Genomic DNA, 13,906 nt, shown 5'->3' with positions numbered 1-13,906 from the left:
TGATGGCTTTAGTTTCCTCTTTCACTGCACACTGCTTTTTTTTTTTTTTTTTTTTTTTACCTCTCTCTACTTCTGTTTTCCTCCCTGATTCTGAGGATCAAACTCCCAGCCTCCCACGTGCTAGGCAGCTGCTCACCTCTGGGCTAGATTCTCAGCCCCTTGACTCTCTCTACTCTTTAGTGTCTCCTCCTCGACTCTTTTATTTCTTGCTCTGAGTCTTGTTTTGGATCTGTTCACCTTATTTCTCACACTGTCTTTCTGTAGGTCCCGCTCATCGCAGAACTGGCTCCATGGATGCCTCCCTCGGCCCACCTCTGTCCTGGCCCAGGTGGGCAGCAAGCACGGGGCTGAAGTGGCGGGGTGGTTGCAGCACCAGATTCAGCCCAGCCCCTGCCAATCAACCCAGACACACTCACTGCTTTGCTAGCAGGAAGCCTTATAATCTCCCACCACAGAAATCCCACATTCCTGGGCTTAGCCAATACATTAGCACAGGGATTAAAGTCTGCAAGTCAAGCATGCTGAGCTGGGGAGGACAGAAGGGAGAAAGAAAACGCCATGTCAGGTGGTTAATTTTTGAGCTGAGGAATGATTTCCAGGTGGATACAAGGAAGCCTTCTTCCCACTGCCCCACACTTGTCCCTTCTACACAGGAAAGAAAAGCGAGAGACTGTTTCTTCTCCAGGCACAAGGACAAGGGCTTTGAGGACACTGAACCCTCCACTAGCATCCTCTTCCCTGGCCCCTGCTCTTCTGGCCTATAGCAGGTGTGTCGTCAGGAGCAGGGCTGTGACTGGGCTCTTGGCACATGCCAATAGCCCCTGCCAGGTAGAGAGTGGCCGGCCCTTTTAGAACAGGCTGAGGCAAACAGCCCAACACAGTGGTGCCTGCCTTCTGCCTCCTAGAGGCACCCTCCCCAGAAGTGCATGGCACAGGCCTGAACTTGGAATGCAGCTGGCACAAGCAGCCTCAATCCCACAGTGTCTCCAGCGAGCCCAGCCGAGGCCGCCCCTCTGGAGCCATGCAGAGTTTGAAGCCCTGGGCACTGGCCACTGGCGTGCATGATCTTGGCCCGGTTCTGACCCCAAGTGCTCGTGGGTAGAGCAGGAACAACAGCTTCACAGACTCATTTGGGTCCCGCACGCCAAGAAGCAGAGCTGTCGGATCCGTGTGAAGAGCAGTGGACAGGGAGCTGGGGGTGGGGTCTGCAATCCACACCTGATGCCCAGAGGCAGAGGAGCCTAGGGTCTGCGCGCTGGCATTGGGTGGGAGACTGCCGGAGTTGGAATCCCGGCTTTACCGTTCTCCAGGGCAAGTGATTTCCTCCCATTCCTCAGTGTCCTCATGAGAGTGACCCTAATAATACTGGTAACAGTTCTAAACCCCAGAGAGCTCTTGTGAAGACTAAGTGTGGCCTTGTAGACTGAGTGCTGGGAGCAGCGCATGGCATAGAGCAGGATCCCAACACACACACACACACACACACACACACACACACACACACACACCCGCTGCCCGCTCTCCACAGGCTGGCTGGCTTTGAGCTCATCTCTTGCCCTCTTTGTGTTAGACGCTCTGTGCCAGTGATCCCTAAGGCACTTCCGGTTCCCCATTGGGGGCGGAGCCAATGATTTTAGATGCTGTGCAGATGCGGATGAAGAGGGAAAGGAGTTGGAGCACGCATCACCTACGGGCCTGGACAGGAGGGAAGACAGAAGAGAGAACCGTACGTGTGAGGCCAAGGAGCTCCCAGCCAGGAAGCCCCCACTAGAAAGCTGGGGACTGAGGACAGCAGCTGAGGCAAGAGGACAAGGCCAGGAAGAGTTGCACAGTCCCACAGGCAAACCCAGCTCCACTGGTCTGGGCTGTGAGCTGCTAACTGACCACATGGCACTTCTGAACCCCCATCTCCCTCTGCACGTTGGGGTGTAGAATAAGCCCTCTTTGGAGAACACCAGAGGGAGGTGACAAGGCGTGCAGATGTGACCATGCTTCGATGGGAGGTGATTGTGGGGTCATTTCCCCCCCAGCCTCTCCCTGTCACCACAGTGCCACACCATGAGTATGGGAGGTGGCTGCAGGCACTGAGCTCTTACTACACACCAGGCTTGGCCCCTGGGAGCTCCTTTACTGAACTCCACTCACAGCCCCAGGAGGCAGCTACATGTATGTGTATAGGCGACTCAGTATTCTGTGGCTCAGAATGCCCACAGAAGCTGCTCAAAGTTCCTCTGCATCAGTGTGACGGGCAGGAGAGAATAGTGCGGGGCTCGCTGCATGCCAGGCGCGCAGCCACACCACACGCGTTATCTTGCTTGCCAACCAACATGACCCTGTTGGGAAACGAGTCACTGGGCACGGTGAGGCTCAGCCACTTCTGTGCCCATGTGTGCACACAAGGGCAGGGCAAAGCCACGCTCCCACCGCAGCGTCTGAGCCAGGGGCCCTGGCCCTGGCTCTTCTGCGGTGAGGGGCACGGCAACGTTTACCACGGATACTTGCTCTGTGTCAGCGTTGTGTGTGTTAGGCCTCTTATGGCTAGTGCGCCTTTAGCTCCTCCCTCACCTCTGTGAGGTTCTGCTGGAGGCAACCAAAGAACAGAGAAGCATGCTCTGCCAAGGGGGATTTGCACCCTCTCCCAGCCTGCCTAGGTCTGTTCCTGTGGGATTTGCCATAGGGAGAAACTGAGGAAGGGAAGGCTAAGCCTGAAGCCACCTATGTCCAACTGGGCCCAGGACCCCATGGAGGAAGAGGTGGCAGGGAGAAGAGATGGCATTCTCAGCAGCCGCCTGCATCCTCCGCCCAGCTTTGGAGCCAGGGTTAGACCCCTGGACTCATTAGCAGGTGTTCAGACAAGTTCAGGCTCTCACAGCCATTCATTAAAAGTGTTCCTGGGGCAGCTCACACCCTGCAGCAGCCAGGCCTCAATAATCATTCACGAGCTGGCGGGTGGTAGGGAAGGGCGGGAGCGCCCAGCCCAGCAGCACCAGTGGCCTGACTCAACCCCACAAGGAAACAACACGTTCCTTGGGGAAAAGAAGCTGACTCACTCTTGCTCTGCTCTGTGCCTCAGTTTCTCTGGTTGTCCAACAGCTCCTTCAGCTCTCAATGCAGAGTGAGGAGGTAGTATCTAGGCCAGGCCTTTCAGGAGGCCTCTCCTAGGCTGAAGTGGAACCCTACCCAAAGTCACCTCACAGACAAGGCTTCACAGCCCAGCTAGAGGTGAGCATGCTGCCACACGCCTGTAATCTCAGCACTGTGGAAAGCTGAAGCAGGAGGATCAATCTGAGCCCAGTCTGGGCCATTTTGTGACTTAGCGAGGCTCTGCCTAAATTTTTTTGAAAAATCTGGACTTTGAAGTTTGGCCCCTCTGTGAGCAGAAGCCAGCAGTCCGTGTCCTGGGAGGGGCCACCTTCAGGACCGAGGGAGGTCACTGGCTGTTCCTTGGCCACCGCCATGTCCTCACCTCCTGACCCTTGCACTTGCCCCACCCTCCGCCTGGAATGCTCTTCTCCGCAATGCCCAGGCTCGCTTCTTCGCCTCCTTCTGGTTAGTGCCGAAATTCTGCTCCAGGGCAAGCTTCCTGACTCTCTCACTGCTGGGCCCCCAACCCCCTGCCTGTTCTCCCCATGTGCAGTGTCACATGGGGACGAACTGTGGAGCACACTTCTGCATCCGCGGGTCTGTCCCCTCAGCTCCCCACTGGCACGTCAGCCCCACAATTCGGACTTGTGTCTGGGGTTCCCTGCTGTGTCCCCTCAGGAGAGAAGCTGGTGCCTAACAGGTGCTCATTTAATACTTTTCAACTGTGAGTCCCCGGAGACCAGTGCCAGGCGTGCCAGAAACGCTGAAGAAATAGCTGTTTTGATTTCCTATTCATCCAAGACTTGTTTATTAAGCACCTGCTGTGTGCCGGGAGCTGAGGGTACAAAGATGAACGTGACAGAGAAGGCCTCATTTGTACCTCACTATCTGAAGAACCTGTAAGAGGCTCCACACTGCCCTACGAGGTATGTGGACCCATGTGATAGATGAGGAAAATGAGGCTGGAAGGGCAGCGCCTCGCTGCCCCTCATGGAGCGGGCTCTCGGCCAGCCTGGATCCTCCTAGAGTCACCCGGGCCACCTCCTGTGCTGCCCCTGTTTTAGGGCACTGGGGTCGTCCTGTCCCATCTCTTAAGGCTCCACTGTGCAGTCATCCCATCCTGCCCAGCCTGGTGGGCCCCTTCCAGGCATTCGGGGAAACTGAGGGATGGGAAGGGCCCCTGCTGCTGGCCTGGCCTGCAGAGCCCCCAAGCCCCTCTGACACTAAGCCTGCACTGCTCGCTGTCCCTGGGCTCCAGGATTTGGGCATAAGAGCAACAGGTGGAGGTGGGGTGGAGAGGAGAGGGGAGGGGAAGGGAAGGAATGAGAGAGAGGGGAGATGCTGATGTCCTCGCACTGACTCCTCACAAGGAAGGTGATCACTGTGTGCTGCACACAAGGACCGAGAAAAATAAAAAGAAAAAAAACAAAAAAAAAAAAGGAAGAAATAAAGTCCTGACACACGTCACAACATGGATGGACCTCAAAAACACCACACTGACTCAAAGGAGGCGGTCACAAGAGAGCACGGAATACATGATGCTGTTATAGGAACCGTCCTGAATAGGCGAACCTCGAGACGAAAACGAGATTAGTGGTTGTCTACGGCTGGGTGGTGATGACCGTGGTTTCTTTAGCGGATAATGAAAATGTTCTAAAATTAGGCTACGTGCTGTTTGCACAACTCTGTAAATATACTAAAAACCATGGAGTTATACTTTTTAAATGGAAGAACTTTATTGTGTGTGAGTTCTTTCAATAAAGTTATTTTTAAAAAAACAATAACAATAAGGGAATTTCCTTGCTTTTCTCTGGATAAGCATTAGCTCACTTAATATTCCCAGTAGCCCCTAGGAGGTGAGATTTGTCCTGTTTTTAGGAGAGGAACCAGAGGCCCAAAGAATCCAGAACCCACCAAGTAAAGGGAGGAGGTGTGGTGGCTCAGGAACCAGCCTCATCCCCTCTGGCACTGCAGACCACCCGTGCAGGCTCATCAGCAGTGGCCTGTTATGTAATCTATCAGGTGTTGGGCCCCACATCAAATGTTTTTGATTCCTGGGCCAATCGTGTCAACAGCCCAATGAGGAAAGTGCTATCAGTGCTCTCATTTTATAGGGGAGGAAACTGAGGCATGAGAGGCTGGCCAGTCACAGAGCCAGGCAGTGGAAGAGTGACCTGGATTCCTGGAACCTCACGCTCCCACAGTGCTGACCCTCCACAACCCCACCCACCCCGGAAGTGAGTCTGGGGGATGCGTTGGCCCAGAGAAGGCAAGCTCCTTTTCCAGAGAAAGAAAACTGAGGTCTGAAACCAGTCAGTCCTCACAGCAAGAAAAATGCCAGGAGCAGGAAAGTGTCAGGTCTTCCAGGCCCACTTCCGGCTTAGTGGGGCTGAGACTGTCTGCTCAGGATAGCCCAACAGGATGCGGCCTCAGGCAGGCAGTGCAGCAGGCCTCTGCCGAGTTCCCAGGCCAGGGGACCCAGGCCTCCAGCCCAGATGTGGGCAGAGCAGAGGAGTCCTCAGGACTGGCTTCTGTGTAAACCAGCCCTTCTGCATTTTGTAGCTGAGCAGCTCCTTGGGGAATTCTCCTGAACATTCCTTCCAGGGAAGTCTGAGGGGCTACTCACAAAGCAGGAAGTGGTTAAGGGGCAGGAAGAGTTTTCTTCCTCCCCTCTGCCCCTGGTCCCAGGCCCCAGAGCCAGTAGCTTTCAGTGCTGGTCGAGAGAGGATGGTACAAGGGCCATGGTAAGGGACAGCTCAGGCTGTGGGAGGAGGAACAGGCCTTCTTTTGTTATTTTCCCAAGGGGAAGGTGCTGCTCTGCCCACAGAAAGCCCAGAGGGCAGAGGGTTGGCAGCTGTATGGGGCTGGACTGGAGCTGGCCTCTGGGGAGGGGTTTCAAGAAGTCAGGGCCGCTGCCCGTGCCCCCTCCCCTTCCTCCTTTTCTTGTCAGGTTTGGCCTGGAACCCAAGGCCTCACATATACCAGGCAAGGGTTCCTTCAGAGCTGCACCCCAGTTTCTCCTTTCTCCTAGACCCTCCCCACTGCAGCATGCCCTGCAAGAGCCCAGGATGATGCCTGGCATGCAAGGACAAACAAATGCCCTCAGGGCAGGGGCTTCTGGCCTTCCCACCATAGGCAGCCAGGGCCTGAGCACCCCGAGTAGAGGGGGCCATCCTGTGCACTGGAGGGTGTACAACAGCGCCCCCAGGCTTTACCTACAAGATCCAGTAGTGCTTTGGCCTGTTGTAATGATTGAAGCTGTCTCCAGATATAGAAAAGTGTCCCCTGGGAACAAATGCGCTTGAAACACAGCAGACACTAAGTCAGGGAAGACAGCCAGGAAATTTAGAGCTCTTCTAAGCATTCTGTATTGCCATTATCCCTGTTTTGTCAGATGAGAAAACTGAGGCACAGTCATTAAGTAACTGGCCAGAGGTCAGATAGTTGGCCAGAAAGTCAGGATTTGAACCCACGCAGTGGAACTCAAATTCCCCTCCTAAAGTCCAGCCTCTGGAGAGCCCTGGGGTCTGAATGGCCAGCTCTCCTCCTCCAGGAAGCCTTCCTCCACATTCTCAGCCTAAGCGGCATAGCTGCTCCTTCCCCTTTGCTCCCCCAGTCCCCTGAAGGAGCATGAGCTTCTAATGAGGCAGGAACCCAGCCCACCGTGCATGCAAGGGCTGTGGAATGCTGTGCCTGTGGCTTCACTTCACTGAGCCTCAGCCTCTTCTTCTGTAAAATGGGTCTATCAACCCTGAGTCATACAGAGGAGCTCAGGACACAGATTCTGGAGCCAGGATGCTAGGGTTTCAATCCCAGCTCAAGCCCCACCCAGCTGTGGGAGCTTGGGCCAGTGACTGCATCCTCTCATGCCTCAGTTTCTTTATCTGCATCCCTGGATAAGAAAACCTGTGCCACAGAGCCCTGAGGAACACGAGTGAGCGAGTATGTCCTGGCTGTGCGAACCACCCCCAGGCCTGAGGACATTCTAGGGGGTTAGCAGTAGCTCTGACTGCATCCCTGGCGGGGGAGAGCAGAGGGCCTGCAGAAGGTGTGTGGCCCAGGACTGCAACAGCCGTGAGCTTGCTTCCTGGAGCCTCTCAGGGCCTGACATTTCTCCTGGAGGACAGCTTAACAGGGTTGAAGACAAACTCCTCTCTCCAGCTTGTGGATCTGCCCTCCCAAAGGAGAGCAAATGGGAAGTGAGGGGACAGACTGGCCTTCCCCAGTGTCATTATCCAGTGGGAACCACCCCTCCTCTTCCTCTTGTGAACCTCAGGGCCAAGCAGACAGGACAGAGAACTTGGAACCCCTATTTTTCAGACAATGGCAGTGATCCTTCCTTGAGTACCTCCAATCTGCCAGGTCTGCCAGGGCTGCCAGCAGGTGCATCTCAACCACACCCACTCTACAGATAAGGAAATCAAGGCTCCTGGAAGAGAAGCGATGTGCCAGGAGGGAGTGTGACCCTGTGTGTCTCTTCCTAAGGCCCCTGGATGGAACAGTTAGGGCACAAGGGTGACATTTATTCCAGGACCTAGCATACCTGGCTCTAGCTGGGCACTCACTCTGGATCTTTAAGGTCTGGGGTGTCAGGAAACCCTGTGATCCATCCAGAGGGCACTGTCCTATGGAGCCAGGTCAGGAAACTCAAGCTTACTCCCTGTGGTGTCCCCGGGAACCCTGTTTACACACCTGGCACAACTCGGGGAAAGCAGAAAGTTGGCAGCTGCTCAGAGGAACAGCTCTGTGGCCTAGGCCTCAGGGCAACCGCTTGGGTCCAGCCAGCAGGTCAAGCTTAGTAGGAGGGACTTACGGGGGACACAGAGGAGGGCACTGGGACCACCATGCTGGTATAAAGTCCCTCCATGCGCACTCCAGGCCTCGGTTGCCCCAACTAAAAAAAGAAAAGGCTGAATACGTTGATTTTGGCTCAAATGGTCCACAAAAGCTGGACACATTCCTGAAAGTAGTCTCTGGGTCGAACTCCAAGTTCATTCATTCAGGGCTGGCTTCCTGAGCACATACTATGCCCTAGACATAGCCGGAGAGCTTAGGCTTGCCCTGAGAACATGATAGACACGGGTTCCACCCTTACATTGTTCCCAGCCCAGAGAGAGAGGCAGACTGCACAAAGAAGTGATGTTTTCAGATGGAGACATTAAACAAGAAGCTGTTTTAGAGTGCCTTGGAGTAGGAGGATGGCAAGTGTGCCTGCAAGAGAGTCACCAAAGAGAACTCCTAGGAGAAGCTGTCACTGGTGCCAAGACTCTATGAGCAGAGAAGATCAGGGCAAAAGCTTTCCAGGGAACCGTGAGCATGAAGCTGAGGCAGGAGGGATCTGGGGAGGTCTAAAGAGGAGAAGTATGAGGAGAAAAGGAAGGGAGACAGGAGGGGTCGTACTAAGCATGATTTTTAGTTTCTCTGTTTGATGCTGCAATGTCGTAGAGGGGCTGTGCTTCTCAGGACTAGCCTGCAAGCAGTACTCTCCTATGCAAACCAGACCACACACACACACACACACACACACACACACACACACACACTCTTGCCTACCCAGGTCACTCCAGGGAGGTCCCTATATCCCAGAGCCCCTCTCAGATTACTCAGTGTTCCCAGAAGCATCCGCCGTTTCTCTCTGCACCTGCCCCATCCAACCCAAATGACAAACCCACCCAAGACAGGAAGCCCTCTTGGCTTGCCAGCCTGACCCTGGAGCCTTACAGTGGCCTCACAGCCGGTCCCACCCCTGGACCACCTGCACTCAGCTCCAGCTCTCAGATGAGCCTGGGATCATTCCCAGAATGCACCTGCATAAAGAAGTAAAGACTCCCTGAACCACAGCTCATCAGGGTAGGGCCAGAAATGAGCTCATACCTAAAGGAATCCAAAGCCTGGGGTTTCTTCACCCAGCACAGATCTCTCTGGAACATGGGGGTGTATGTCCCAAGAACAGAGGGCCCACAGGTTGGGATGGGCTTGTAAATGGTGGGCAATTAGCCCGCCAGAGTTCAGGGCAGAGTCAAGGTTACATTGACCACCCCACTCCGGGGAAACAGCAGATGCTTCTCCCAGGGATTCATTTCCTGGGGCTGCTATAACAAATTATCCCTAATGTAGGGATTTCAGACAACATAATTGTTTTAGTGACATTGCTTCAGAGGTGAGAAGTGTGACCTCATTCTTACTAAACTAGAGGCAAAGTGTCACAAGGCTGGTTCCCAGGGAAGCTCCAGAAGAGGCTCAGAACTTATGTTCCCCCAGCTTGGAGGTCACCCTCATCCCTTGGCCTTGGCTGTCATCTGATTCCCTTGGGCTCTGCCTCCTCCTATAAGGATCCTTGGGAGTCCATTGGGCTCACAAGAACCTGGTGCCCATCATCCCCTCCCCACGCCTGCTCCCCAGCATAGGTGATGGCCCAGGTCCCTACCTGTGCTCACAGCAATGAGCACAGGTAGGGACCTGGGCCATCACCTATGCTGACAAGGACACCACAGAGCCTCATTGATACCCTGGTCAGAAGAGGAAGAAGAGGCCTAGTACTCGGTAGCTATGGCAACATTACTTTGCTTCTCTGGGCCTCCCTTTCTTAGTCTGTAAGAATGACGACAGTCACTACTGCTATTTCATAAGGCTGCTGCAGAAAGTAAGGAGCTGAAATGTGTAAGGCAGGTAACACAGCACACGCTAACGTGCAGGGGGAGAGGGCTGCGGCCCCTATCAAGACACAATGTCTGTGCCTTGTAGTGATATGAGCCCAAAGTTTACTGTTCGAGGGAGCAAGGAACAAAGAACAGAGCCTAAGGAAACTGGCTCCTTGTAATTCCAGCAAGCTGGAGACAAGGTGGTAACAGATTCCTGGAGGCAGCACCTGCCCCATCTGTTCTTTGTTCTTTTACCTGGGAAGTCACCAACCAGGGATATGTAAACTAGCCGGCAAATGCCAGAAGACAATATAGATAGCAGTTTGTTTATGCCAAATTATTTATGCACATTCCTTAGCTGGTTTGTGGCCCTCAATAAATGTGAGGAGTTTCCCTAGCTCAGGGCTCACTTAGAGAGAGACTAAGTTCAGTGAGACCACTGTGGCCGATTTCATCCAGCCTTGCTGTCCTTCTTTTCGGGAGCTCCAATTATTCTTTTTTTTTTTTTTCAATTTATTATTCTATAACAGCGTCTTCTCTAAATTCTCAGAGCAGCCCCATCCAATGGGTAGAGGTTCTCTCCACTTCACAGATGAATAGACTAAGGCCCAGAAACTCTAGAAATCTCATCCCCTCCTTGTCATTTCAAAGCCAAAGCCCAAATCCAGGCTGCCCAACCACAGGATCCAGGTGATTCCCATCATTTAACTCCTCAGGGCCTCAGTTTCCTGATCTGCAAAAAGGGACCACTTAGACACACCTTCAGCACATGTACGGTACAGACTACAAGAGGTTAGATTTCATAGAACCCAGATACTAACCAGACAGGAAGCTGACACTGTGGTCGTGTGGTAAAGGAAGAATTTGAGGCCCTGGGAAGTAACACTGCCCGTTCTAGTTCACAGAGCAAGTCTGTGGAATGAAAATCCAGCTCTGATCCCAAAGCCTAAGATTGGTAATGAAATGATCGTTTTGCTGAAATTAAGCAAATATGAGAAAACAGGGCTCTGGCATTCCAGGTGTACTCCAGCCTGTGAGAAGACACCCATCCGAGGACAAATCTGCCATGAGTACCAATGACACTTTCATGGCACTAGAGAAGGGGCCTTTCTTGGTGTCATCAGGGCACTGCGTGCCTCAGGCATGCAGGTTGGTTCAGCCTCCCTTGCCTCCCCAAGGCCCCTGTTCAGTGTGCAGCCTATGTGACACAATGGCAGCTCTGCCTAGAATGTCCCCAAACTCCTTTTCCTCAAGGATCCTTACAGTCATGGTGAGCACCACTCTGGATTGCTCCCGGTGAGTGCAAGGCCAGAAAAGGAGTCAGACTTCTCTGCAAACAGAAAGGCAGGTGTTTCCCTGCAAGCTCGTGCGAACAGTCCTATCTGGGCTCACTAGCTATCCAAGATCACTCCCACATTCCATCCGTGGAAAACTCGGAGGCCTGGCCACCTCCCATCTTCCTGAGCCTCGGGTGGAGCCCCAGTGGCACCAGTCACTGCATCCCCAGAACTGTTCCTCCAGGACCTGCTCTACACTCGACAGTAGCCAGTGACTTCTAGAACATCAGACTAGGACTATATCTATCCTAGAGATGTCACCAAGCCAGAAAACCAGACCCAGCAAGGAGCAAGGCCTGGGCTCACCACCATGCAGCACATGGTCTTTCTGACCTTCTTTCCTAATCTATTACCCGAAGCTTAGGAGTCTATACATGTAGTACAGTCTGCATTGGTGGCCCAGAAGCTCAGAGGTGACCAGGGGACATGGCATGGGGCAGAGGCTGCGGATGCTTGCCTTGGAGTGGCATTTTTGCACAAAGAGAACATTTTTAAGTTAAACCACCAGCCTCTGGGGGCAGCACAGTTTGGGGCAAGGTAAGAGTGGCCTCACTGCATCTTGCGTATATATAGCAAGCCCGCTGTCGGCGAAAAACAGAGCCATGTTCTCTGAAGTACTTCCGCTCACTCTTTAGGAGAGAAGCATGGCAGTTCTTAACACTGCCCGGAATATAACAATGACAGTTCAATAATAAGCATGACATTGACCAACAGAGAACTGGAAGGAGGCTCAACCTCCCCTGCCCCTGCAGAAGGACAGCCTGCTGGGCAGAGGCTTGCTGGATCAGCCACTACAAAGCAGTGACATCTAGGGCCCCCACAGAGGGGGCCTATGATTTGTGACCAAGGGACACACTGCAGTTAGAAATAGAAGTGGACAGCAGTGACAAGTCGGCTCTGTGCAGTGGCTCTGGAACAGCTGCGTGGCCTTGGGCAAGTCACCCAACCATGCTGAGTTTTTTCCTAACTTGCCAATGGGGCACTCAAATAGCAGTTGTCTCCCAGGCCGTGGGAGCCATTACACAGGACAGGGAGTGAGAAGCCACCATGGTGCCAGCAAGCGCCAGGCCCTGAAGAGGATGCGTTCTCATCAGGCTGAGGGCCACCGCAGGGAGCCCCGCATTCACCGCAGTCTTCCCTGCCCGTGCACACCTCCGAGACAAGTGCAGAGGACTAGCCCAAGTCCAACACTGCCGTCTGCCACTGGAAATCTTACTCTTCTTTCCAGAGAGTCCCTTAGAGACTGAGCCTCCAGCCCCCTCACACAAGAGCCTGCTCCTGAGCTCAGGATCTTGCCAGAGCAAGGAGCAGGGAGCAGCTGTGAACTCCAGGGGCAGAAACCCCATGCCCTGCGTGTCTCTCTCCCTGCGTCCCACGCTCCAGCCCAGGCGCTTCCTCCCGCCTCCTTTCTGCCAAGAGGCTGCAACAAGCCTTAATCCACACATGCCTCGCATCTGTCCCAGAAGACCACCCCTTGCTAAAGAAAGTGAAAATGAGGCCCAAAGAGGAGAGGTTGCTCAAGAACCCTGGTCATTGAGCCACCTGGGGTGGGCTGTTTCTGAAAAAGTGGCCAGTTCTATGACCATACCACCCTGAAAGTGCCCAATATCGTCTGAAAAAGTGACCTAATCCTTTTTCTATCATTTATTTTTTTTCTGCCAAATCAAGAAAGTCTGATAGCTTAGATAATTCCTCGCCACAGAAATCACTGCGTCCTAGTCCCAATCACCTTGGTGTCACCTGTTATCCCCTCCTCCCTCCAGGTCCCCAAGGAAGCCAAGTCCTCCTGAAGCTCCCCGTGGTCTCCGCAGACCAGGGCAGAGCAGCACATAGGTGAACAACACCCTTGCTACACTTGTATCTGATGGTGGTGAAGCAACTTCTCAGGTTGGAGATGTCTTCTGAGCCTGGTGCCCTCCCACCAAACAACACTTGGCGCAGGTGAGGCGCCCGTGGGGACCTCCAACACCATCTCCTTCCAGCCCTCATGCCCCCCCCACTCCAACTCCCCCGTGTTGATTTTGACGGACTTCTGAACCCGCAGTCAGCTCGTGGCTTTTGATCTTTAGAGATGCTTGCTTTGGAAGCCTGGAAAGAGCCAGCGCTCTGGATTCTGACAAGCCGGGGTCTCCTCCTCCCCATGGCCTCGCTGTGTGACTGATTCTGCGACTGTCACTTCTCTCCGAGCCTTGGTTTTCAGCTCTGGAGAATGGGGCCAGATCGTCTTTGCTCTGGGGGTCATGAAAAGGCTCTTAAAAGGTAAGGCATGCGAGGTGCAGCCTCAGCCAACGCAAGGGCACATTAAACCTGGCTCTCACAGCCCCTAAGGACCTGCGGTGAAGCAGGCCAGCTCCTGTGGTCCAGGCTTAGTTCTTCACCCCTGTGGCTGGATGCCATCATTTCCTCCATTCTCACTTAGGATAAATGTTACTCTCTTCAGGTCATACCGCTCATAGACTCGCTGACCCTAGAGGGAAAGGTGCCGCACGGCGCTAAATACACAGTTACAGCTCAAAAAATCAGTCATCTCGTAGATGTGGGAAGACCTAGAAGGACAGGTGGGGCACGGAGGAGCGAGGCCGCAGGAAAAAGAGCCTGGCTACCCCAGAAGCAGGTTAAAGGGGAGAGAGCTCACGGTCCCGTGAGCCTGCTGAGCGGAGGGAAGGGTCGGCCCGGCGGGGGAGGCGGTACCTTGGGCGGCAGGGCGAAGACCACCGGCAGCAGAGCCAGCGGCGCCAGCAGCAGCACTAGCAGGCGCCGCGCGCTCCACACCTTCTTGGCCAGCGCCGCTAGCGCTGCCATCGGCGCGATCGCCGGCGCGGGGCACCGGGGACTGCCCCGTCC

The 13,906-nt window shown here is 54.1% G+C and overlaps 1 protein-coding gene across 1 annotated transcript in view; it reads right to left on the bottom strand.

Annotated features, from left to right (window-relative positions):
• Positions 1 to 13,906, bottom strand: part of Slc13a3 (solute carrier family 13 member 3) — a 74,817-nt gene extending 60,911 nt beyond the window's left edge. The window contains exon 1 of the mRNA XM_023720729.1: positions 13,754 to 13,906. Within this exon, the coding sequence (XP_023576497.1) occupies positions 13,754 to 13,864 (111 nt within the window). The 5' untranslated portion in view covers positions 13,865 to 13,906. The remainder of the gene's footprint in view (positions 1 to 13,753) is intronic.

This window comes from Octodon degus, unplaced genomic scaffold, assembly GCF_000260255.1.
Source record: "Octodon degus isolate 3935 unplaced genomic scaffold, OctDeg1.0 scaffold00077, whole genome shotgun sequence".
In the NCBI taxonomy this organism is placed as follows: Eukaryota; Metazoa; Chordata; class Mammalia; order Rodentia; family Octodontidae; genus Octodon; species Octodon degus.
Note: the sequence above shows the minus strand (reverse complement) of the source record. Positions and strands in the feature narration are given on the sequence as shown.